The sequence below is a fragment of the Hipposideros armiger genome, unplaced genomic scaffold, assembly GCF_001890085.2.
Source record: "Hipposideros armiger isolate ML-2016 unplaced genomic scaffold, ASM189008v1 scaffold_6, whole genome shotgun sequence".
In the NCBI taxonomy this organism is placed as follows: domain Eukaryota; kingdom Metazoa; phylum Chordata; class Mammalia; order Chiroptera; family Hipposideridae; genus Hipposideros; species Hipposideros armiger.
The window spans coordinates 239,828-266,343 of record NW_017731356.1 but is presented as its reverse complement, the minus strand read 5'-3'; the positions used below and the strand labels follow the sequence as shown (position 1 = coordinate 266,343).

The 26,516-nt window shown below is 51.5% G+C and overlaps 1 protein-coding gene across 3 annotated transcripts in view; it reads right to left on the bottom strand.

The window, feature by feature from the left end:
* The window catches only part of UCK2 (uridine-cytidine kinase 2), a 50,467-nt gene extending 23,951 nt beyond the window's left edge, over positions 1 to 26,516 (bottom strand). The window contains exon 1 of one of the 3 annotated variants that reach the window (XM_019647237.1): positions 25,970 to 26,516. In XM_019647237.1, coding sequence (XP_019502782.1) covers positions 25,970 to 26,479 — 510 coding nt within the window. In that variant the 5' untranslated portion in view covers positions 26,480 to 26,516. Of the gene's footprint in view, positions 1 to 25,189; positions 25,800 to 25,969 lie in introns of those variants that run through there. The other 2 variants (XM_019647246.1, XM_019647251.1) reach the window with 2 other exon arrangements.

Here is a 26,516-nt window from a genome sequence, read left to right as displayed (position 1 = left end):
TTGTCTGTTCCCCTTCCCCCTGATTCCCCAGCTCTGTTCCCTTCCCCCCAATTCCCCAATAAAATCTTAAAAAAAAAATCGTATGAAGATGTCCATCACTGCAAAAAAGTTGATGACAACCTTTATCATCAGCAATGAGCGGGAGGGGAATTTGTTAAATAAATCTTGGTACATTGCACATGAAATGTAATATAGCTGCCACGTCACGTTTGCAAAGAATATTTGGTAATAATATGGGAATACGCTCAGGGTGCGTTCAGTTGAAAACACTAAGACACGAAACTGTCTTTTCTCAATTCTGTCCAAAAACAAAGTACGTCTCGTGGGTATATTAAAGTTCAGAAAGAAATATCACAGTTTTAACAAGAGTTAGGTATAACCATAGAAAGTATAAATCATTCTTTTTTCTTTTGAATTATTGAACTAATTGAATTATTTTTTTATACACCAAATGATAAGGCTCAGGCAGAAAGAGGTCCAACTAAACCCCATGCACAAGCTGCTGATACCTATAAAAATAACAAGACGACATTTGTTTCTGAAATGTTATGTTTAAAAAATCAGTCTGTTTACAGCCCTCGAGCGTGACCGCGAGAAGCTGGGCACACTGGTGAGGATTCCCGTCCATCACCATCAGGGCAGGAGCGCTGGGCTGGAGATGGAAACAACGCTGCAGCTTCCTAGTCTCACTCAGCACCGCGAGTCTGACCACTGCAGAAGCCAAAGAACACGCCAAAACAGGTGGCAGATCCAAGACCCTGCTATGGGGGGGTCACTTACCTGGATGTAGCAAAAACAAGGCGGAAGCGCTAAAAACTAAATGACGTGACATTTTTATAACACGTGCATCATATGGAACACGTACATCACGTCACTGCTAGATGCCACATATGCTTTCTGTAGACATTTCAGAGAGCCTGCTCCTTAGCATAGAACAAACCGGTCTGCAAACCCGAAATCAGGAAGCACTAAATGGCCTCTAGGACCCCACGACTAATAGTCTGCTCTTCCAGAACACCCTGTTTGAGGTCATTCAGGCTCAGCCACGCCGAAGTCAAGTCCAAAACTAACTTGAAGCATGCTTTTTTAGCGTCTGGTTCCAATGATGACTCCCCCCCCTTTCTAACCCACGGAAGGCCCTGGCTTGAAAAGGTGGTTTCCCTCTTTACGAAACACCCTACGGACGGACAGTCCCCCACTTACAGATTCATGACCAGCCAACAGCTCTGTGCAAAACGTGGGACGCATTTCCCCACACAAATGAGTGAGAATTAGGCTCCCAGCATAGCTACTAATGTCAACTTAACCCACACTGCGGGTGGAATATGGACGATCTATCTACAAAAACAATACTGCTGCAATTCTAAAATTTAAGTAAAAAAAGAACACCGGTACAAGTGAGTGAACGCTGGTGCTGGGGACACAGACAGGCCCACGTTTCTGAAGGTTACTTCTTCATGCCACGTGCAGAAAGTGGCCAGCGTGGCTTGTCCTCCAACGCATCACCTGCCCACGTCCCCGTGGACATCACTCCAAACCTCTCTGCCCCAGTGGTTTTCTGTGTGTCCCCAGATGAGCCCTCAAGTGCACACACGGCTTCCAGGGCCACCTTGCAGAGCTGGTCTCTAGCACACCTGGGTACCAAGCACAGGTGAGGGCAGCCCCTGCGAACAGACACCCCAGCAGTAGCATGCTCCTCCCCTGCCCACAGGCTCCCACATAATGATGTTTCCCACATTCCACATCAAGTTGGGCCATTGAGAACCAGACAGGAAAAATCACCCCAGGTGAGCAAGTGCCCATCAAGATCCCTGATTTAAATCGAGCTTTTGGTCTTTCTCTCCACAGGGGGAGCCCCAATTATGATTTATCTCCTCTCTATTTTTACACATAGGTCTAAGAAGCTTCTCTTCCACATTTCAAGTGAAAGGGAAGGAAACCCACAATTGGTGTCTCTGTGTAGCACTACTTTGTTCTCATGTAAAGGTTTTAAGTGTCTTGTCAAGCCACTCAGCAATGACACAGGACCTATGAGATGAAACTGGACCCCAGCTGGCTGGCCCTGAAGTCAGCCGAAGTGGAGTCGCCGCCGGGGGCCAGAAGCCAGCAGCCACCTGACTGTACTCTGCAGGTAGTTATAAGAAAGCTGACACGAGTCTCAGGCCACGCAGTTCCGTCCACGGAGATGAAGGGGGCTAGGAAGCCTTTCTAATCATTTCTCTCTCAAATTAAGTTTTCCCACGTGCTGGGACTTAAAAGGGGAGCTCAGAATCACGCTAACCTTGAGGTTCCAGGGGGACCTCACTCTGCAGGCAGCTGAGATCGCCACTAGCTGGGGCGTCGGGTTGCGCAGTGGGGATGTAGCCAGGCGACAACCCCACGGAGGTTTCCGGCGTGGGCACAGCAGTGTCCTGGCCTTGCAGCCTTAGCCAGGAAGGGACACTCCGAGCCCAGGGGAAGGCTTAGCATCCGAGAGCTGAGACCACTCGAAAGGAAGGGAAAACAGTACGAGACCAATGAGAGCACAGAGCAGGCGGCTTTTGGACGTTTTCAGTCAAGTATTTAGCATGGATTTCTACCAAGGCTGATGAGAGGACTTAGATTTTCTTTTCTAAGCAAAGACTTTCTTCCAGTGAAGTCATTAAAAAATAAAACGTAGTGAGGGGGCCGGCCGAGTGGCACGATGATTAGGAGTTGGCTTGGGAAGCCAGCTCCAAGCAGCAGGACCAGGGTTCGGATCCCACATGAGGGCCAGTGACACTGTGCCCTCTACAGCTGAGATGCTGAACAACAGATCGATCTGGAGCTGGGCTGCTGTGAGTCGCTGGCGACGGCGTAGGCTGCAGTAGGGCTGGCCGGCAGCGGGCGTGAGCTTTCATGAGCTGCCGTCCAATGGCCGGTGAGTGACTGCCTCACCCGGGAAGAGCATAATGATAATACCAACATGGGCCAGTGAAGTGACATCCTCCACAACTAGACTGAAGAACAAAAGGACAGCAACTTGTCTGTTCCCCTTCCCCGATACCGCAATAAAATCTTTTTTAAAAAAACGTAAAGGGTCCCCATTGCGAGTCCTTCCATCACCCAAGGGCCACCTGATAGTCACCAACCACTTTACTGAAAGTGAGAACATAATTTACTGAAATTATAAAAATGGCATCACAAAATTGCTATGCATTTCCCTGGAGGCAGGGCCACACCGTGAAGAGAAAACGGGCTTGAGTTACACAGCTGTGTGTTTGAACCCAGATGCGGCTGCACCGGTGACCTTGAGCAGCGAGGTTTAGCTCCTCCAGTCTCAGTGTCTTCATCTGTAAGATGGCCAGGTAGGAGATACCTGCTTTACAGACATGCAGTAAGCATTCAACAGACTACTGGTAGCTCGTTTTACTGCTGTAAGACACAAATTATATTTGACAAGTTGCTCTTTTCTTCTTTTTCTTTAAACGAAAAGCAATTTCAAGCACTTACACCTGGTCAGGCATTAGGCATTTAAGGTAAACCGTGTAGACGCAACCCCTATGCTCCTGGAGTCGATCATCACATTCCCAAGAAGACTACCAGACACGGGGGTGAAAGAAAGTGAGTAGATATTAGGTAAGATTCAGAACGGACTGTGTAAACACCATGCATAACTGCAGGGAGGTGAGCTGAGCCCTTGGCCTAACTCGCGGCTCCTTTCACCAACAGTGGAAAGCGTGCAACAGAGAGTAAGGCGGCTCGGGAGAGGCGGAGCAGAGCCTTCGAGACAAGCAGAGCAAGGAAGGGCACAACGGTGGGGAAAGGAAGAGCTGAGGTGCTGATCCGGAAAGGCAGGCGGTCAGCACAGCCCGAAAGCAGGCAGTGGGACAGAGACGGAACCTCTCGAACCCGCCCTGCAGTGGGACAGGCGTGCGTGGAGTTCGGGATGGGCAGGGTGCTGATCGAAGTCCCCGAGGAGGGTGCTGTCCTCCTGTGATGATGCTATGAGCACTGAAGGCTGAGGCCCTGGCCCCACACAGTAGCCCAAAGGACAGGGTGAACTGCCCCCACAACCCCCACCCCCACCAGGAGCCTGGGGCGAGGGGAAGGGGCTGCAGTGGGATGAATGGGAGACAAGGAGGGCGGGAGGCAGATTCGAGTTTGGGAGGCACTCTCTCCCCTTCAGTTGTCAGGACACTATCTAGGTCTGAAATACAGAGGCCGGTCCAGAGACGGTGTGACGTATGTAACAAGCTGGCTAACCAATGCAGGCGGCAGTCAAGGAGGGAGGCCCGGAGCCTGCAGCACGGGAGGAAGGTGTCTGCTCCGCTCGGCTCCGCAGGCACTGGAGGGGCTCCCAGGCAGGAAGTCCAGGGGCAGCTGCTGGTGCAGCCTCCACTCTCACGGAGCCAGCAGCCTCCTCGGCAGGGGACACCTGTCCTGGGAAGTTCAGAGTGCACGTGGAGAACATGGCCTTTTCATAAATTTACTTACAGTCCGCTAGTCCCTCATCCTACGTGTCACAACTCGGTGAACTGTCTTATCTTTGTCATTCTTCAAAACATATGGTTATTAAACATGTTGTTAGTGAAAAGGGGATTTAGCCGGCAGGGGCCGACCTAGAGAATCTGATTCAGGGTTTTCCCTGCCCTTTTAACACTCACTTTGCTAACACAACCACCCCTGGAGGCCTCAGAGCGGGAGGATGAAAACAGCCCCGGCTCCCACAGTAACTGCCGCTGCTTTGAGCAAGCGGAATGCCTGCTATTCCCAGCCACGCTTGCCTCAGCAGCAATTCATCAGCAAGAGGGGCACCTGGCCTGGTCCCTGTGGTCATCTTCTGGGAGACAAAAAACGGAAGGGAAGGGGACATCCGAGGGTATAGGTGTCACCGTGTCGGACACTCTCCCTCCTGCAGCTGGGCCTCCCCTGGGCCGAGGGGTGAGCACCAGGCAGGGAGTCGGCGCCAATCACCTGTAACCTACAGAGAGGACTACGAAGCAGGTGCTGCTGGCTCAGCACATTCTGCGACACGTCCAGACACTTCTCCTGCAAGGCCTGGAGTGACTCTCCTGGGCCTAGCCACCCTCTCCGGGGACAAGTTCCCAGGTCTAGCAGAGCTGCTGGCTGCTTGCTTGTTCATCTGATAGCAAAACTGAACTCATGTAAGCAAGGCTGCCAAGGGGCAGATGGAACCACAGCCACTCTCCATGACCGCAGGGGAGGACCAGCAGGCCCACCGACAGGTGCAGGCAGAGGTGGGCAGATCACCTGTCAATCCTCGGTGCCATGCCTATTGGCTGAGCGACCTCGGGTGGGTTCCTTAACCTCTCTGAGCCTCCACTCCTCCCCTGAAACAGAGGCCCAGGAACTCACAGCTCAGGAAAGAAATGACGGGCGCCTTGCACAGTGGCTGGGACACTCTGATGCCCGTGGTGCCTCCCTCACACGTCCAACCTCAGCAAACACCCGACAGACCCTAACTCGAGGGTTCCTAGAACTACGTGGAGGAACAAGCTGTTCTCCAGTGTTCCTACCACGTCACCTCCCTCAGGGTCTCCGAGTGCTAATCTCGAGGCCCCTTCTGTGCCTCTCCCTCCATCCCTCCATCAGGCTCAGACCTCACCCAGAGGACAGACCAGGCCTGCTGAGGGCATTAACCGTTTCATGTGTGAGGCCAGCACTGCGGGTCTAAGGCACACGCCGGGAGGGGGAAAAGGGGAGAGAAGGACAACAGGAGGAGTGCAGGCAGGATGACAGTCAGGTGACAGCCGGAGCAGCAGGTGGAGGACATGTGGGGCACAGTGGCAATGGGACACCACCCAACGCCTCGCTTGGCACACAGGGCCGTGAGGGTGGGAAGCACACACTGCTGTCCCCAGCCCTCCAGTTCCATGCCACCCTGCGCGTCCCCACCCCCTTTCCAATCTGGCTAACTTCCGCTCACCCTTCCTACTCCGGCTCGGTCACATCACCTACTCGCCCCCTCCCCCAGCAATGACGGCTCCCTGTGGGTGTTCCCACTGTGCTCTGCCCTCCGCATCATGCCACTTACTCACCACACTGTCATCGCTTATGTCACTCAGCTGCCTTCTCCCATCGCCTGACTCATCTCTGTGTGCCCAGTAATAGGGATACAACAGGCACTCAACGTTTGCTGGGTAAATTAAAGACTCGAGTGGTTCTTAGTACCACAGCGTGCCTACAGCTTTGATGGAGCTCAGCTCAGCAGAAATGGGGATTCAAAGAGAACAGGGTTCAAGGACGCTATGCCACCTGCTAGCTGAGTGTGCCTGGGGGGGCCACGCATTTCTGAACCCTCATTTTATCATGGATTAAAAAGCAGGAGGGATGGGTCACACCAGGCACCTCCCACGGCTGTGGCTGGCCTCAGGGTCACCTGAGAAAGCAGGTGTGAGAGTCTCTCTGGGTCCAGATGCTTTCCCATGCCCCAGGCACATTCTCGGGCAGAGAACGAAGCCATGGCACGCGTCTGACGGCCTTCCGGGTCTCGTCTGTGTCAACCTGTTCCCAAACGGTAAAAAGACAATCCCAGCGCCTGCAAGGGCTGCATTTCACGCAGATCCTCAATTCTCAGGCTCTCAGTACAGGTCCCAGCTGACAGCTGCAGCTGCCAACGGAGTGACACTGGACTCCGGATGTGCTCTCTAATTAATGTATCTATTCAAGCTTTCCAGCTCCCACGGAGTCAGCCCAAAGCTGAAGAGTTAGGAAGGTAAACAGTGAAGTCACCAGCTGACCGAAGAAACACAAGCGAGCTGACACAAACTCCACGTCACAACTCCTTGTCACCTACTGAAGTCATTCCAAGCCTCTTTTTCTAAGAGACACCCCTCTGCCCAGTGGCAGGACAAATATACACAGGAATGGCAACTAAGAAATTAGACTAAGAACCAAAGGTGGAGTGTTGAAAAGGTGTTTTAAGCTTAGCTCCAATCATTACAAGTTACTTAGGGGAAAAATTTAAAAGATAACAAACAAAACTCACCTAACTCCTACAATGCCCAATTTTAGGGTTGCCGTAGATACTTTCTACATGTTTGCTGAATAAATTAATGTATCAGATGGTCCCTAGGCACCATAAGTAGCAGCCCGCTGCTCCGATGGGCCCGATCAGCTTAGTAGAGAGCAGGTTTCAAAGACAAGTTCAAGTACTGGCCATGCCTTTTACCAGCTTGTGAGCTTGGGGAAGACGCCAATCTCTGAGCCTCAGTGTTACCATCTGTTGTAAGTGGGGATGGTTACACATGTTATATAATATGTAATACATTGTTGGTTACAGCGAATACATAATCCGGCTACACTGGGAGACACCTGTCACTTCGCCATGGATAGCTCCTGATGGTTTAAAAACACTTTCATACCCCTAGTATTTTCATATTTTATTCTTTCAACCCTTGGGTGCCAGAGACACCTTCCACTTTACAGAGGTGATTGAAAATGGCGAAGCTGGCCACTGTGCACTGGGGCGTACCTAGAGGCTGAGCAGAGGGCACTGGCATTATCTCCCCTGCCCTCCCTCCTCGGAGCCTCTGGCCCGTGTTCCACGCCGCCCAGGCTGCACAGCTCCCTGCTCCAAGCCTGCAACCCCAGCTGCCCCGAAACCTCCACGTTCCCCAGCACAGGCGGCCCTGCTCCTACACGCCAGCCTCAGACACATCACCCACGCAGCTTCCAGCAGCACATAGTCTACTGCCCCACGCATGTCCAGACGTCAACAGAAACCCCGGGATGTGCAATTTAGCTGACGGAGGTTCTGTGGGTCCCGGTCACACAGGACAGAACCTTGCAACGAAAAACACAGTAACTGGGAAGTGACTGACACACATGTGGAAACAGCCTGACGTCCCACCCCGGTGCATCCAGTGCCGGTTGAAATGTGTTCAACTGCGAGGCAAGGAACTAGGGTCCTTTGCTGTATATAAGCGCCTTATTTGGGGGCACCTTGGCTGCAAAATAAATAGCGATTCAGAAAGGGATGAGGCCTAGGCCTTCATGGAATGAAGTCAGAAAGCTGGACTCATTGCAGCTAACCTTCCCCTACACCAGGGCCTGCTAAGAACTGGAAACAAAGTCTTGAAGGGGCGGGGCTGGCTGCACCCTGCCAATTACAATCTAACCAGACACAACTGACATCCTTTCGTTTATCTGACAAGCACCCATCCCCCTAAGGTAGGACAGTTCAAATCAGGGAGGGCTGACATGCTGCACCACTGACTGTCCAGGATGAGGAAGTGATGTTGTCATTTGCCCCTTTATGGAACCTGTCCCTTCTTCTTTCGGTGTCCCTGTAAAGAAATTATTAATTCCGCCTTCAGAAGGGAAGGTATTTAAGTTTTCAAACCCAGTTAAGTTCTTCTCCACTGTGTTCTCCTAAAGCAGGGCTCAGGAAGTAGGGGGCATCTGTGGTGAAAAGCATCTGCAGGAAAGACGTGCGAACTGGGCTAAAGGCAGGCAGGTATGAGTTACAAATTAGAAAAGATACAGTGAAGAGGGGGAGGCGCTGCAGCAGACAGAAACCCGGAGGAAAACACAGGAAAAGGCAGATTCCTTTTACATCTAAAGAGATTCAAAAAGACACATTTTTTTTAAAAAGGTGGCAGAATTAGCCACATGCAGTCTGAGTCTGAGACAGGGTTGGGGCCTGGGGAGGGGATACAATTCACCGTGAAGGCCTCTGGGACGCACGTGGCTGCACAGCTGCTTGGGGGGGGGGGGCCTTCACCACCTGTCAGTCCCCTGCATTGTCAATGACCAGATCCTAGAGGGAAACCAGAGCAACCAAAGTCTGCGTTCCCACGAGATGCGTGGGAACCACCTGAATTGAAGGTCACCAACTTCCCGGCCCCAGACACCACGTGGCCCCCAGCCCTCCATGGGGCAGGGGAGCCTTCTTTCTGTGTGTGTGTGGCGGGGGTGGGGGTGGGGCTTCTCAGACTGGGGAAGCCACCCCAGAACCCACTGCTTGACTGTTGCCTACCGTGGGCATTCTCCCTCACAGCTGGAACCCCAAAATAAAGGGAGATGGGACCTTAACTCACACTTCCCAGACAGCACGAAATGCTGACTGCCCAGCTCCGGCTGACAAGACTGGCGAAAGTCAGCACCCAAAAAGCTAAAACTGCACAGGGAGAAACTCTGAAAGATGAGAACTTTACGTTCAAGTAACTAAACACGCCTGCTCCCATTAACGGGCGTTCCAAACGCGTGAGTGTGTATCCCGAGCCCCGTGGCTGTGACCCAGCAGGATAAGTCACTGGTTTGTCCCAGGCTGTGAAATTCTCAAGAAGGAAGACACAGTTAGGGTATGCAGGTGGGAGTGAAGCCCCAGGAAGGGCCCCAAAGAAATACCTTCCACTATTTTCACAGGTAATGAGAACCAGGCAGCGCAGGGAGTGAGATAAGAAGAAAAATCGCCTATCAAACGCATTCTGGCTGAGAAGTGAGTCAGGAAGGAAGACACTGGGCTTACACGATTAAGAACTTAACCGCAATTCCTCTCTGGAGAAAGACCCTTCTGCAAACACCTGGCTGCAGGGGGGCAGGGAGAGAACCCACTGGATTTAGCAGGCAGGCATAGCACTTGGCCTACCTGTAAAGCTATAAACATTTGGTATTTTGGCATGTCCTGTTTATTTTTCATTAAGACAAAAACAAAACAAACAAACAAAAACTCATAAACATGCGTGACAAGGGCTGGCAACACAGGAGCAAACTACCTTCTTCCTTATACTCTGCAAACATAGGCAGGCATGAAAATCACCAAGGTGACCTGCTGTGCACTGAGCTGCTCCCTGGCACCCAAAGTTTCCCATTTCCCGCATCTCGGAGAGATCCAGGAGACAGACACCGCCAGAGGGTCGGTCTTCCTGGTACCTCCCGGCACCAGCCTGCACGCCAGGCAGCAGCCCCGTTTCACAGCCTATTCTCTGGGATCCACAGGGTTTTTTGCAAAACTCCACTGGACGACGGCCCCTTCGGAGCTCAGAAACAGGACTGGGATCCGGATATTCACGTGAAACTAACAACCAAAGGGGCGAAACCAGAGCTTGGGCACTGGGAGGGGGACAGCCTGGGGACAACAGCCTTGAAGAGCAAGGCCTCTCTTTAATAGACGAGAGGTTTGACTCAAATCAGCAGCGTGACCACCTGAATGACACTCAGCGCTCTGCGGGATTTTCAGAATGTCCACATTCAACCAGATGCTACCACAGGCCCTGGAACAGCCAGCGTCCTTTCATCACAAGGTGGACAGGATGCCGCGGGAACTTCGTGCTTTAATCCAGCTCCCCTCAGTTTGCACCTAAGGAAAGAGGCCAGGACATGGGGCGCTCTCAGCCCTCTCCACTGTTCCACCCCACTTCTGGGTCACCCCAGGCAAGCCCCTTTCCTGCTAAGTCAGACAGTCCCTCTGGGTGGTGGGTGTTCCTCACTGCACCTACTTCATCGAGAGCAGCGGTTCTCAACCTGTGGGTCGCGACCCCTTTGGGGATCGAACAACCCTTTCACAGGGGTCGCCTAAGACCATTGGAAAACAAAAAGATATTTACATTATGATTCATAACAGTAGCAACATTACAGTTATAGAGTAGCAACAAAAATAGTTTTATGGTTGGGGGTCACCACAACATGAGGAACTGTATTAAGGGGTCGCGGCGTTAGGAAGGTTGAGAACCGCTGCTCTAGACGCTTAGAACCTGCTAGAAGCTGTTCAGCAAAACCTGGTGAAGCCCGGATGAAAAACTATGGAGTCGGGCACCACACCACAAACAGAAAGGGAAGAAAGATTACCTTGAGCAAGAAAACCCTCTGCTTCCCAGAGACGTGTTTTCAGGTCTAAACTCAGCTTTTCCACTTAATACGAATATTCAGGCTCTCTCACTGCAATTACCCTACCAAATGGGTCACTAATGCCCCACAGAAAAAGCTTAGAGCCGGAAATGGAAAAAGAAACTGCGTTTTAGGCAGAAATTCACCGCGTTTTTCTCTGTCAATGTTGGGTCACATCATTTTGTGCAAAAACTCTAATTTGTTCCCAAGCACCTGTTTCCTCAGGTCACTCCCCCCCCTGCCCTGTCCCCTTCCCTCTCATCTCAGGTCACAATGCCCCAGCCCAGGATCACTTCAGGGCAACCTCCTCAACTGCCACTCCAGAGAGAAATTCTGCTTTGGTGCCGCCTGCCCCCCGCCCCTGCCCCCAAGATCCAGAACCCACAGTCCTGCTGCGTATTCCACAGAAACAACGCTTTCCTGCAGGTGGCATCCTGAGGCACAGGCACCATCTGACCTCCTCCATCTGGTTTGCTGCTAGCCACCCGAGGGCCACAAAACCACAGCCCCCTTCCCCTTAGCCGCTGCCCCTCCCCACGCTGGGCCGGGTAACAGTAAGTCAACACTGACATTCCCAGTCAGAGCACCTGCCTGTCCTTCTGAGGGGCTTTCAGGCTCTGCTCTCCCTGCCAGCATTCTTAGCACTTCTCATGGTCGCATCCCTGTGCCGTTTCTCAGACGGGGCTCGTTTGGTGCCACGTCCACCTGGCCAGCCCCATCCTTGTGCCTTCCTGGGACCCACCCCGTTCTCTGAAGGTGGCAGGTACGAACGCTGCGGGAGACCTGCAGACAGCACCCCTTTCTACTCCAAACGCCCAGTCTATCAGGGAGCCCCACGTGTCTTCTGTTAATAGAAGTTTAACTTCTACCAATTCTTTATAAGATTCCAGAACAGCCACACACACGAATAAGAAGCACTGAACATCTGAGGGGAAAAACGGACAAGTCACAGAATAAATCCAAACAGGCAGCAACCGCACGACCACCTGTAACTTCACCCACAAGTCAGATCAACAAGACGCCCCTCACTTTCTTCAACGCAGAACAGCAGATAAAATGCTCGAGCACAGCCAGCACTCTGTGCACCCCCCCCCCACCGCAGCTGTGGACGTGTTTATACGATGATAATAAAGTAAAACATGCTCGCTTCTGGGGTGGAAGGCTTTCCCAGCAAATCGTGCACACGTAACGAAATTTTACGCTCAGCTTCAAGAGAGGGTGGCCCTTTGGATGCCCGTCCGTGGGCCCCTGGCCCTACAGGGAAACCCTCAGCTCCCGCTGGGGGGCGAGAGAAGGCGAGACAGGACGTAAAAGCCTCCCAAATGTCATTTTAAAATGTTATTACCAAAAAAAAAAAATTAAAAAAAATTTTTTTTTTTCAAGCAGTCTTTTTTTCTCATCGGCACAATTACAGGAACCAGGAAAAGCTCCCAGTCAAAAACCAGGATGCTCAAAACGCCACATAAAGTGCTTCCTTAGGACTCGGTGACATTAACTTTCTTTAAAGGGATGGCGTCTTCCAGCAAGAATAACGGAACAGGTGGCAGCAGCCACGTGAGCGTCCTCCCCCAGGATGCTGCTGCTGAGGCTGAAATAGTCCCCAAATCTCAAGGAGACTGACAGTGATTTCAGTAAAACCACCTCAGAAACTGTTAACTGTTGCACAGCTAAGATGATGTCACATCTCAAGGGACATGGTCCCCAAGGAGTCATGGAAGAAAAAAAAGTGTTTCCCCAGAGGGGTAACGTTTAGGCACAAAGGACTACATCTGTGCTTAAGCGTGTGTTTGTGATTGAAAAGAAAAGGCGTTATGAGGACAATCACCAAATGGTAGGGAGAACGGGTGCCGGGGTGGGACTGTATTTTCGCATCTGGCTGGGTGGGTTTCATGTTCGTTCCACACACGGGTGCAGAGTGCTGCGTGCTGGGTGCTGCGGGAATGGGGCCCACCTGTCCTGTTACAGCCTCAGACACCCAGGGGAGCGGAGAAGTTTCTGGACTCCACAGCCAGGCTGCCTGGGTTTCAGTCCAGCCCTACCGCTTCATGCTCACGGCCCTGGAGACAGTCACTACACACATCTGTGTGACCATCTCCATCGGAAACAGGGTGATGACAGCCACTCACCTCTTGGGGCTCCTGGAAGGATTAAAGGAGCTAAGACATATAAAACCCTTAGAAGGGCACAAAGTCAGTGCTCAGAAAACCTTAGCTAGTATTAGCAAAGTGTGCTGAAAAGAGGCAGATAAGAAACACACATACAAATAATTTTAGATGGTGTCGGGTGGTGGAAGGAAAATAAAATAGGGCAGCAGAACGGGGCGACTGCAGGCCCTCCATGGCTGTTACCACTATTTTACAACAGCCCGTGTTACTTTTGATCAAGAAAACAAATGCGGCAAAACGTGATAGAAGTTCTTCCTAACAAACTAAAAACCGTGCCACCTCTCAAAAAACCTGTGACCCAGCTTCTTGAAACCCAAACGTCTAAGAGCTCAACAGAAAAGCATAATTCTTGCTGCAATGCAGGGTTCATTTAAAGCTGGCTCTTCTTATACAGCAACTTTTGACACAAACTTGTTTTGAAATTCATGATGTCAAAGTTCTCTGCCCTTGTCCGATGTTCCAGGACGCGTGCCCAGTCCCTCTGCCCGCGCCACGCACCCTCCACACACCACACTCACACACAGGCGGGGCCAAGGGTGGACCGTCCAACATAAACACGTGTGCCTCCTGCTAGCACACTTCCTGCCCGCACTGGCCTACTGTCCACCCTGGAGGGAGCCAACGCCATGATGACGGGCAACAGCATCGACCAAGAGCTGAATGTAGGAGATGAAGTTTTCAGATCAAATTCTGATGTCAGATGAAAAGAAAACAAAAAGGCCCCCAATGAGCCGCGAAGGCAGTCAGTCCCACACGCACGGCAAAAACCATAAATAAAATAAAAACACCTCCTCACACAGTCACTCGGGTATCTCGGAGCACCTATGATGCTCTAGGCGCAGTAAAGAGGAAAGGCATGGTTTGTAAAAACTGCCGTCTCCTGGGAAGACAAACAAGCAGACAGACAGCAGCCCGGGTGCAAGAGGGGGGAACACAGGACGGGAACCTCAGTTCAGACCGCTGTGGACTGACACAGACACTTCCTCAGGCTTTGGGTGACCAGATACAAAGGGAAGGCACAACACGTGCAGTAGAAGCAGTGACAGGTCCAGGGGTGCAGGGGAGCTCTGAGATCTGGGGACTGGGAGGAGCTGGCAACTGGGATGGGGCAGGACGGGCGTGGTGCGTGGGGGTGACAGGAAGTCAGGCTTGGGGGGAGGCAATGCTGACAGCAAGATGGCAGGAGGGAGAAGAGCCGCTAAGGGCTTTCAGGGGAGTGGCAGGCGCGGTCAGAGCTGCCTGTTAAAGCTCACTCCAGCCAGCACTGCGGAGAATGTCTGCAAGAAGGTCCAGACCGTGGCTGGGAATTCGGCCACTGGAGTTATCCAGGCAGGAAAAAGGATGGCTGCAGGGGTGGGGGTGGGCGGAAGGGTAATTTCAAGGGAAATTCAGCAAGTAGAAGTGAGCGGGCCCCCTGGGGGGACGCGGGAGGGCACAGGAGAGTGACAGGGATGGCATAGGTGTCTGTACTGCGATTTGCGTGGACAGAAAACACGTCATGCAGCAGGTGTGCAGCTGGGAGCAGGGGAGGGCAGGTCTTAGGGACCTACTTCTGAGTAAATTTAGTTCAAGAACAGCAGGTGGCAACGCAGCCGAATAAATGGGAAAGGGCCCCGGGGAAAGACTCAGGACAGGAAATGGGGTCCTTGGCACACGGAGGACAGTGTGGACAGGGGGAAAGCCAGTGGGCCAAGGCTCTGCGGCAACACAGAAGGGGCGGAAAGCAAGCCCTGAGAGGACTGAGCGAGGCCCGCGAGAGACGGGGAGAGCCAGCCAGCCAGCAGTGGTGCCGTCAAGAAAGATTTCCGGGGGAAAATGGTCATCAGTGTCCAGCGTTACAGAAAAGCCAGATAAGGGACTCAGGATCTGTTGGTGACTTCGCCACAGCCCTCAACACTCTCCAACCCCTCCTGACCAGGGACAGCTCTGACCACCTGCCCCGCTGGCTTACGTGGCACCTATCACACCTTCAGTGGTCCCCCCGAAACCCGGTCTATGCAAGAGGCTGGGGTTACAGACATGGGTGGTCTGCGTTCCAGGATCCTGGAATCCAGAAGGCAGAAGCCGAACAGCTGACCACACAGCAGTAAAAGGAGCCTATTTGGTTCCGTTTAGAGGACATTTACTGGGCACCTACCATGTGGCCAGGTACTGCGTTAAGCACTGGATAGCCACAGACGAGTCAGACCTGGACAGAAGGCTCCAGGTCAAGGGCATCCCGGAACGCAGACCACCAGCACCTAACACAGTGCCCGGCACTGTGAGAAATCGACACATATGTGCTGAGTAAACGAACCAATGGAAGACATGCTTTCTTCCAGGGGCAGACAAGGGTGAAAGCTTCAGAGGCGAGGACGTGCGGCCTGGAGAGAGGAGCAGTAGGGCTTTGCTGGGTCCTCATGGCTGTCAGTGCCACTGTGCCTGGACACCGTCAAACCACCATGCCCGGTCAGAAGTGGACAGTGAGACGGCCCAGGACCTCCAGCAGGCAAGCCTTTTCCCAGCAACCAGGGAGCTGGACTTCAGTGGCTGCCGGAAGTAGGGGCATCGTGAAGCTTTGATTGCATCGCCCACCAAGACCCGCGCCAGGAGGTCACGGGAGGCCCGGGACGCCACTCTTCTCAGAGGACGTGGCCAAAACACAAGCTTTTCCATGAACATGCTTCCTGGTCAATCAGACAAGGAGGCTCGGCATGAGTTTCCTTCCAGAAAAGCAATCTCCGCCTCTCTGTTCAAATGCTACGTGTCACTTGATATCCTGCTCCTTCCACTTGCAAATGTTTACTCTCTCTACAAAGGAGGTGGAGGGAAACTGACTAATCACAAGAGCATGTTTTTACCTCAAAAAGAAAAAGAAAAATTAGCAGGTCTCCAGGAGATGCCCCTCACCTAAAACATCAGGGCTGTCAGTCAATCTCACCAAACTCCACTTCGGAAAAAGTTCCCTCAGACAATCAATCAAAACGCCCTCAGTAACCGCGGACTGAGACAAATGCCAGCCCCGCCACAGCAGCTTCCATGAAAGTCACGCCACTTCCAACACACCTGTTGGCAGACGCGTTGAGTGGGAGCCGCACAGATGGGCCAGGCCCCCGGGCTCCCGGGCTCTGCCCTGACGTCTGAGTTAAGAACTACTTACTCCCAATCCCTTCGTAAACTTACCAGGACAGAAACGACCACCGCTGCTTCAGTTTAGAGTATTTTCATTTCTTTTGTCAATGAAAGAAAATGTTTCAAAAGGCAGCGTCTCAGATCCTAACACTGCCGTTTTACAGCAGAAACGAAGGTTTGTAACGCATCTAATTACATAGCATCTGTGTTGATGGAAGAAGGAACACTGATAATCCCAGGTTTGGGGATGGCACACGTAATAAAACTTTGGCACATGTCCCTGTCGTGTCCAGTCTCTGGTTCAGTAAGGTCACAGCCCATTCTCTACCAGCCACACTAAATTCAGAGGAACCTGAAAAGCTGCCGTTTCCCACACCACAGCTCTGCTCTGCTCAGCACGCCCCACCCCAGTCCCCGCCACAATAGCCTATATTCAGACGAAGGCAAGCTGCCCACAGCAGAGAGTTTTTCTCTAAAGATGGTGCCTCTACCTCCCCCAAGACAGGGAAGAGAGTCACTTCTTCTCGCATTTCCTGAGTTAAAGGTCCACTTCTTATCAACAAGCATTTAATTAAAAAATAAATATTTTTCTGACATCCCTCAGAAGAACTTGACAGCAAGACGTGAGGGCCACTATCCAGTTGGTTTTGCATTTTTTTAAATGCATCATTAAAGAGGCACCTAGGCCATTTGAGCTCTGCTGCGACAATGCGCCAGGAATCCTACCCAGGGGAAGGGACCCCAAGAGGAAATCCACGTGTGAACAGCCACGGACAATGTTCCACATCTCCCGGCACGAGCCACAGCAAGCAGGCTGAGATGCTGAAAACCAGCACAGGAAGGTCCCCAAGCAAGGAGTCATGCACGCCTCAACCACTTATTCAATAAGTATTTGAGTGCCTACTGTGTGCAATTCTAAATACAGTGACCACGAGGAGGTGACAGCTAACCACAATGCTCTCGGCAGGAAGTGCTGTCCCCAGAAAGAACAGCCCTGCAGGACCTGGCAAGTAAAATGAGAAGCTGTCGCAGGGTTTTGAGCACAGCAGGGACGTCATTATCCAAGCTTCACGTTAACAGGGTCGCTCTGGCTGCTATGATGAGAACAGAGCAGAAGAGAGGTGAGCTGGGAGACGACTCCAACGACCCCACTGAGGTGACGTCACGGTGGCTTGGACCGGGGTGGGAGCAGTGGGGATGAAAAGTGGTCAGGATGGAGACACGCAGGCAAGAAGGTTGCGTCACCAAGATTTCTTAAGGGACCAGAGACAAGTGAAGGAGAGGAGTCAGAAAAACGCCAAGGTTTAGGCCCGAACAACCAACAGAATGAAAAGCTGGGGGAGGCCGCAGGTGAAGCTTGTCTGGGGGGAAGGTCAGGAGTTCACCAGCGGACATACTGAGATTCTCACTAATTATCCAAGAGGAGCTGTCAAGGGGGTCGAGAACAAGGTCCTTAATAGTTGGTCATTCAACAAACATTGACTGAGAACCTAAGCCCAGTTGTCAGACCGTGCGCTAACCTGGGGCGACCAGCAGCAAGGTGCCCCGTCTCTGATGCCTAGAGCTCGGCCCAGAGAGGGTGGCAGACTGAACAAGCAAGGACCACACAGGCTGGGAGGGTCTACGGCCAAGGTCTGCCAGCATCACAGCGGAGACACCCCAATGCCTGGGAAGGGCGGGCTTCCCGGGATGGGCCCTGATAGAACACACAGGGAAAGAGACAGGGGTTATCCAGGAAAGAGAGAGGGAGCTGTGTGGGAGGGACTCCCGGAAATGGAACACCACCTGTGAGAGTGAGCACGCAGGGTCCCCGGACCTACGAGAAATCCAGCAGTATCCAGCCGAGGGGCCCGCTGGCACACGGAGGAGGGTGGCAGCCTCTCAGAACGCCACCAAAAGATTGCGAATGCCACCCACACCATGCACGGTGGGATGTGGGGACTCCAGGAACACTTGGGATGTGTGAACAGGGGTGAAAAAACAATTTGAGGACACTCACGGCTAGTTACAGAATCATGTCGTGTTAAGGGGCTGACAGGACCATCTATCTGTAGATGACAACACAGATACTTGGTAAGTGGCAATGCTAACTAGGCTGGAACCCCAGGTTCCTAAATCAATGGCCAGACAAAGGGGTGATTGGAAACACTAGTGCTGAACCTAAAAAGTGAACGACTCAATGCTACGAAACGCAAGCTGGGTGATCCACTGACAAATCATCAGGCTCCAATGTACAACTTGAAAGGTAAAAACGGAATGACCTCGACAGAACAACAGGCCTTCCATTACCATCTACTTAGGTCAGCAGGGTTTCTCAAAGTTGACATGTATACAAGCAGAAAATCTTAGTCTAGCACTAAGTAATCATGATTCACCAGTACATGAAATATTGGTGGGAGAGCTCCAATTAGCTCATCAAGTTGCTTTCCAATAAGATTCTCCCTTTTATGTTTAATGACTTATCAAAATGTGTTTCTTGTTTTGATTAATTTATGCTAATAACTGTAGTAATGCAATCCAAAAGAAATGAACACTGAGAGACTTAGGGAACGGGACATACAATCATCCCAATGTACATACGGGTTTTTGTCGAAGGATGGTAGAACGATCAAGAGAAGATTTTCAAGCATAAAAATAAATGAAATTAACATTTTGTGGGCGAAGTGACATTGAAATATGATTTCAAGGGAAAATGAACATTTCTGACTCAAATAAGAGCTTATTCAACTATTTTTTTAAATGGATGACAGTAGGTCAAATTATTTCAGTAGTTAGAGCTTAGCAGATACATTGAAAAGAATGGAACAGTTTTTATTTTAAAATGTAATGCCTTGGTTTGTGAGCGTAATTCATTCCGGAAACAAACTACTTGTATTGCAAGACATCAGTCGTTTACCACGTTAAAGTGTATTAGAAATGTTTGCTTGTCTTGTGGAACACTCAAAAACCACGTTACTCGCAATCCAAGGTTTTACTGTATTTACAACAGGTCAGAAATTACCTCTTTTGTAATTCTTTACTCATGATGAAAAACAGGTAAAAAATGTGGGATCAGGGGCCAGCCGAGTGGCGCAGTTGGTTAAGAGTTGGCTTAAGAGCACGAGCTCTGAGCAACAGGGCCACCAGTTCAATTCTCACATGGGCCAGTGATGCTGCGCCCAAGCTGAGCTATCGCTGAGCTGCCAACAGTTGGTAGGATGGCTCAGCTGGTGTAACAACAAGACTGCCTATTCGATGGTGGGCTATGCACACCCGCAACTAAGACTGAACTCGGCACCTCGAGCTGAGCTGCCACCCAGATGGTTCAGTGGACAGAACGTGAGCTCTTAACAACAAGGCTGCCAGTTCAACTCCTGCATGGGATGGTGGCTACACCCACCCGCAACTAAGATTGAACACAGCACCTTGAACTTAGAGGCCACGAGCTGCTGACAGGCAGCCAGATGGTGACTGGTGCCCTCCACAACTAAGATTGAAGAACAACAATTTGCCTGGTCCCCCTCCCCAATTCCCCAATAAAATCTTTAAAAAAAAAAATGTGGGCTGGGATAAAGCATTTTCTAAAACTCTCTTTGCAAGCCCAGCACTCTTAGCATCCCATTCTACTACAAGCTCTCTCTACGGGGCCTGAGACAGACTACCAATCTGTACGTGGCAGACAGTATTTCTCCCCCCACTCCCCACTATCAGGGAGGAGGCAGTCTGGAGACACCTGCAGACCTTTGGACTTCCTAGAGGACGGGCAAGAACAAACAGCAGATGTTTGCTGAGGCATGACAAAATAGCCCTTCAGCCAAGGAAAAAAGATGGCCACAATGCCAGACAAGATAGCATACTTACAGATCAATTAAAGCAATCAAGAGGCACAGCCCTCACCCACACACACAAAATTCTTATGCTTCCATCATGGAAGTACCAGGCAAAATTCTTACAAAAGCCCTTCAGTAATACTGTGCTCTTCCAAAGTGATGTGTGGGGACGGATGGGACGGCAAGAAAAGGCACCGCGGGCACCACCTGTTCAGTAGGGTATGCCAGGCAGGGGATTCAGGGTGCCACAGGAAGTGTAGGAGGTTCAGTAATAACTCCTGACACTTTTCCTACAGTTTCCTAGGGAGTAACCATGTACAAATCACCACTTTTAAAAAAGGGGCCGGCCAAGTGGCACGTTGGTTAAGAGTTGGCTTGGGACGCCAGCTCTGAGCAGCAGGGCCCCGGTTCGGATCCCACATGACGGCCAGTGACACTGCGCCCTCTACAGCTAAGATGGTGAACAACAGCTCGACCTGGAACCGTGAATTGCCAGCAATGGCGTAGGCTGCAGCCCCTGCTGCTGTGAGCTACTGTGAGTGGCTGGCAGCCAGCATAAGCGGCTGACAGCTGCCATGTGCGGCTGTCCAATGGCCGGCGAGTGACTGCCCCACCTGGGAAGAGTGCAATGATCACAATACCAACATGGGCCAGTGAAGCGACGTACTCCACAACTAGACTGAAGAACAAAAGGACAGCAACTTGTCTGTTCCCCTTCCCCAATTCTCCAACACTGTTCCCCTCCCCCCAATTCCCCAATAAAATCTTTAAAAAATAAAAATAAAAACGAAATCTATGTGATGGAAAGATCATTTGTAATAGCCAGGTGGCAAAGCAACCTTTTTTTTTTTTTTAGTCACTCTCCCAAGCATCATTCAAAATTCTCAAAGCATATGCAACTCTTTTTAGAACCAGATGCAAAATCAAATTACTGCGTATGAGAAGCCTAAATGCCCAATGCTGTCTGTGATTCTTTCTATGGTTCAGGTAATGATGTTAAATAGTCTATTGATGGTAATTGTATGACTGTAAATACTTCGGCTTTCTCCGTGTGAACTCTCATGTTACACTTTTAACTCGGGCATGCATGCAGGCTGAATACTTATGGATCTTTTCTGTCAACACCTGACAACTGTTACGCCTTTATTTTGTCTTTTAGAAAACCTTGTCTTTTCCTTTTTATTTTCGTGTAAACTTCGCAGTTACATAATTCATTTGGAAATAGTTTACTTTTTCAAAAATTAAGTTCTGACTTGATGTTTTAGGTAGAATTGGAAGAAAACACATGGATTGAAATTACACGATCAAAGTGCTAAAAAGATGTTTGAAATGTTTCCATTATTAAGCAACTTTGTTGCCGAAGACTCCTTTTGCACCTATAAAACTGGCAAACAGAAACTGTCAAAACTTGTAAAACATTCCAAATGCAAGTTTTCAGTGGGTTTTGAATTCACTGGGTAAAAAGCTTTAAATGGGCATCTTGGCTTGCAAACACAACTGAAGGATGACAAAGATAGATTGCATGTTTTCTAGCTGGTTTTTAATAAAAGGCACTGCATAATTGGGGGATGGGCCCATTGTGAGTTTGTAACCCCGGCAAATGATGAGTTTCTTATACCAGGATCTCTTCAGGGGCTGACTTTTTCAAACATGAGGGTCATTAAATCAAGACTCAAAAGACTAAACTTAGAACCAAACCTTTAGCCTTGTATTATCCCCAAGACCACTCTCACCATCATCCAAGATCCATGAATCCCCACGGAGGAAACAAGATTTTTTAAAAAAATAAAACATTCTTTAGTCACAAATAAAAAATAGTTTTGTAAGAATCAAAAAGATTTATACCTTTAAAGCAACCACAATTTTAAGTGTCTATTTCACTTTTCTCCTTTTTATAATTCCCATTTTTGTTTCATAATTACATATGGATTGTACTTCCATGATTCATATATACATATACATGATGCATTACAATAGAGATGATGGGATGCTTTAATGATAAATCAGCTTAAAGATAAATACGGTTTAGTAGAGAAGAAAGCATACAGAATAGTAAGTACACCCTTCAACCTTGAACTGATTTTAAAAGCTGAGACCCGCGCCGAAAAGGCCTTGGAGGTCCTGAGCAGTTCCAACAGCGCCCTCTCCGAGCCCACTGGCAAAACAATCAGGTCTTCAGCCGTGAAATTCCCACAGACAACCTGTCTCCATCACAGAAACTCGTAAAAGCCAGACTCAACAAAGAAATGACCCCATCAGGCAGAAGATCTAAGCAAGCACGACGTGGTAGTGAGCTGGGGTTAGGTGACCACAGAGAGTGGCAGAAGCCACACTTCAGGGACACTCAGACAGGCAATAAAGAAGGAGACAGCTGGCCAGGGACAGAGAGGACAGAGCAGCCAGAGGACCCACTGGAGGCTGCGAGCCCCACCGTTTCATCTCGTCTGCCTCGCCCTGTGCTAGGCGCCAGCACAAGGGGCAAAGAGGAGAATTTCGGGCAAACAAGTGCAAAGACCCTCAGGCACAGGGCAGAGTGCGCAGTGCCCAGCAGGGGAAGTCGCTGGAGGCCAGAAGGGCCAGTTCAAAGCAGACCCTGATGGCTGCGGTTCAGGGGGACACCAGTTCTGAGCCAACATTAGGGCCAGACCAGTCTCAAGGCTCTGGGAGCCCCTGAGAGAGGGAGGGTGTGGATGGAATGAATCGTCTGGCCAGATGGGGGTGGCTGCTCAGCTTCCAGGAACAGGGTGATGGGTCGCGAGCAGGAGGCTCCCAAAGCAGCTGCTGACTCATGGTGGAGCCGAGCTGACAGCCCGCACCTCGGAGGGGACCGCCATGTCCTCGGCTGGTCTGTATTACTCAGAAACAGTCAGACCAGCCTCCCTAAAAATACCTCTGAGCATGAGCTGTGGCTTGTGGAGGGAGAAAGTACAATAAAGGGAAAATCTGGAGTCCAGTCCAGGTTTGATCACTTACTAGCTATGTGACCTCTACTAAAAAAACTCCCAGTGCCACCCATCCACCGGAAGAGACCAGCTGACTTCAAAGGGGAGATATCACCAAGCACCTTTCACCACACCGGGCTTGACGCTAGCAGTGGTCTCAGCAGCTTCCAACTATGAAACACGTCCGCTCCCGTTTCCTTACATCCTGACTTCCCCTCAACCCCCAGCCCATAGCACAGTATTCTGCACACCGACAGTCACTCACCTAATACCTGTTTAGTCCGAGCTAAAGGAGCACTACTAAGAAGCAGGACCCGGGTCTTAGGGTTCAGGGACCTTTTCCTTTTTAGTCCTTGTAACATGAATATCAGTGAAAAATGGTTTCATCTGTGGCTTCAAATCCAAGTTCAAATAGCCTCATGAATTAAAAAAAAATAAAAGGGTCATTACAAATCATGGGCTGCCTCCCTCAGTTCCACAGACACCAGCACTACTCCTAATGCTGGAACGGGTGCGAAGGCACCCACGAGACACTCAGAGCTTTTAGCGCGGTGTGCGACACGAGGCAGAAAGTGGGAAACGTACGGAAGCATTGGAGACGGTGCCGACTCAGGAAACAGGAGAGCAAAACTCCCTGGAGGAAGTGCTTCCAGGGCTGAGGCTTGAAAGGCTTCGAGTTCATTCCAAAGAGAGGACCATGAGCAGGAGTGTCCCCAAAAGTGGCCCCACAGAGGGGTCTGTGTGCACGTGGGTGCGGGGGAGTGGGTACGAGTGAGAAAATGAAGTCTGGGACAGCGGGGGTCCCGGGGATCTGAGCCCTGCTGAGCTGTTTGACCCGTAGCCCAGGCAATGGGGAGTCAGCCAGTTCCCAGAAAGGACAGTGACACAGGCAGAGCTATAGCCAAGGAAGACCAGGTGGCAGTGTGAAGGGGCAGATGGGGAGAATGTCAGCGTGGCAGTGACAGCAGAAATCAAGAGGAGGAATGGCACCTAACGTCACGGATATATATGCAGGCAAATCAGTTCAAACTATTTGGTCTTTTTCCCCCGTCAGGGCTACTTCTTGGGGTCTCTAGACCTCTGCCATAGGAGGAAATACGAGAATCTGGGTTTTCACATAGATCAAAGTAACTTGCTCAACTCACCACAGTTTTAAAGATGAGCTTTTCACACTGGTTTACCATGTCAGCCTAGCAAAGCTTACTCGAAAGTTCTAATTTATCTTCACTTCTAAAACAAACTAAAAAATGTGACCCGTGTTACGGCACTCAATACTGTTGCCTTCTCCGACCAAAATAATTCAGTCTGAGATAAAATACCTGTGCCCAGGACAGCCACAACATTGAGACAAATGAGAGCCCTGGAGAAAAGCTGAACAGGGAGCTGCTTTTTCTTATTGGGTCAGGGGTGGGGGTGAGAACAGGCAAGATCTGTGCTGCTGGCCTCCTGGGAATAGAACAGTCTGCACCCCCATTTCCGGTCAAGTCCCTCGGAAGCCATTCTGCCACCTTTCCACACAGGCCCTTCCCAAGGAAGCTGTCAATGCGTGTTCTCCCCACAGCCTGAGCCAATTTTCAAACAAGGCGGCGACGGCAGGGGCACTGGCTCTGCCACCCAATACGGGATCCGAACACACTGCCTTTCTCACCGCTAAGTGATGAGTCCAGCGGCTGTGAGCTAGGCTCCTTCGAGCTCTGAAGTTGTCATTTGTGATGATGTTCTCAGGCCCTTGGCCTTCTCCCAATTCCCTGAACAGGCCCATCTGTAACAAGCACCCGGGGCAGAGCTGAGCAGCTCAGCTTCCAGACCCTCTGGCACTCGGCACTATAGCATTCAGCCCTGAGACTTCCAGAGGTGGTCCATTTTGTCCAGGACCATCCTCGGGAAAGGAAAGCTTCGAATTCCTTGGAGGAAAGGCGCTAAGGGCTGAAACAACAGAATCAAGATAGAATGGCAGCAAATGGACTCCCAGATGGAATTGTACAAGTCCAAAGCTCCTCTGAAGTTTTTTAACCAAAAAAAAATTATAAGACAATCTCAAACAATGACAAAGTACTTATCAATGCGGAAAATGTAAAACAGGCTTTGAAAACCTGCAAGAAAACAGACCCTTGGGAGTGTCTGCAATCGTCCTCCTTGATGAGAAAGAGGGACAGCAGTTAGCCCCCCCACCCCCCACCCCCCCATAAGGGCTCAGGGGCTCCCACCTGACAGCTACTGAAGTAACACAAGCTTACAGAGTATCAACTAAGAGCTCCTGATGGTTCAGGAATACACAGAAGAGAAAGGAGTCATTTCACCTCTCAGGCCTGTTTCCATCTCTGTAGGACTGAATTATTCAGTTAGTTACCAAGGTCATTTTGTTTCTAACCGCTGCACGCATCCTTCCAGCGTCAGCGTCCTTTCCCCTCAGAGGACCCGTCCTCAGGTTAACATCTGGGCCCAATCACATGGCAGACGCCGTGCTGGAGGCGCTGGGACCACAGCTGTGAACGAACCAAGAAAAAGGTCCCGTAACAGGAACGTGCTATGGGACGAAGGGGGCAGGCAAATTCTTGAAAAAAACCAGGTCGTTCCCGGAAAAGAGCGGGCATCCTGGTTTTGCTTTGAATTACTAGTAATAGTACTAGTAAAGAAGGTGTAAGAATGTTAAAAATAATTTTTAAAAATGCATTCAACCAGGGCCCAAGGCAGCATCCACTTCTGGGACCTAGGGCAGGGGGCTTTCCAGCCCTGGGAACTGAGGACCAGATTAACTGAACCAATAAGGAAGTCGCCCAGCGCCAGCTGCCGTGTCTGGGCCCCGTGCGTCCAAGCAGTCCGGACCTGGAGGGGAAAACGTGGAACCAAAATGGAGGAGGGGCCACGGCGCAGTCGGGCCCGGGGCGAAAACCTCGTGGTGGCTTCTCACGGCGCCGGCGGCCCTCCCGCTCGGCTCTCCTGCCTGGAGGCACCGGCCGGCGGCCGAGCCCCGCGCGCAGCGCCCACCTTCCGCAGGCCGCCCTGGGGGACCCCGCTCCGAACCCAGCAGGAGGTGGTTCACCGGCAGAGGCTGGAACGGTGGCCCCATCTTAGAGGCAGTGAGGGGAGCACAGAAACGAACATCTGGGAGGGCTCCACCCTTCTCCACCTGCAGAAAAAGGCCGGGCGAAGGAGCGAGGCATTCCCCGGCTCTCGCCTCGCGGATGAAACAAAGAAAGCAGGCTCCGGGGGTGCCGGACGCCCACGGGGGGCCCTTTCCCGAGGGGCCGAGCGCGTGCGCCGGGCGTCCGAGAGCGGGGACCAGCGCAACTTTCTCCTGAAAGCCGGCCACGCTTCCTCCGCGACCACGGACCCGGGAAGCCCCGACTGTCCTCGTCTCGCAGACGTCGCCGCACCCCTGTGGCTCCCAGGGTTTTACCCGGAAACCCCCGAACATCTCCAGCCCGCGTCCAGCGCTCGCGGGGCTCCCCTTCCCCGGGACGCGCCCCGCGCGCTCTCGCCGCCGGCGGGCAGGACCCGGCTCGCTCCGCCCTCGGCCCCCGGCGGCGCCGCCGGGCGCACATCCACGCGAGGCCCGGAGCGGGGTGCGTCTGGGCTCGCTGGGGACCCCGCTCAAAGCCCCGCTCCCCGAACGGCGGACTTGCGGAACAATGAGCATCCGCTTCCTCCGCCCCTCCCCCACAGGACCCCGGCCC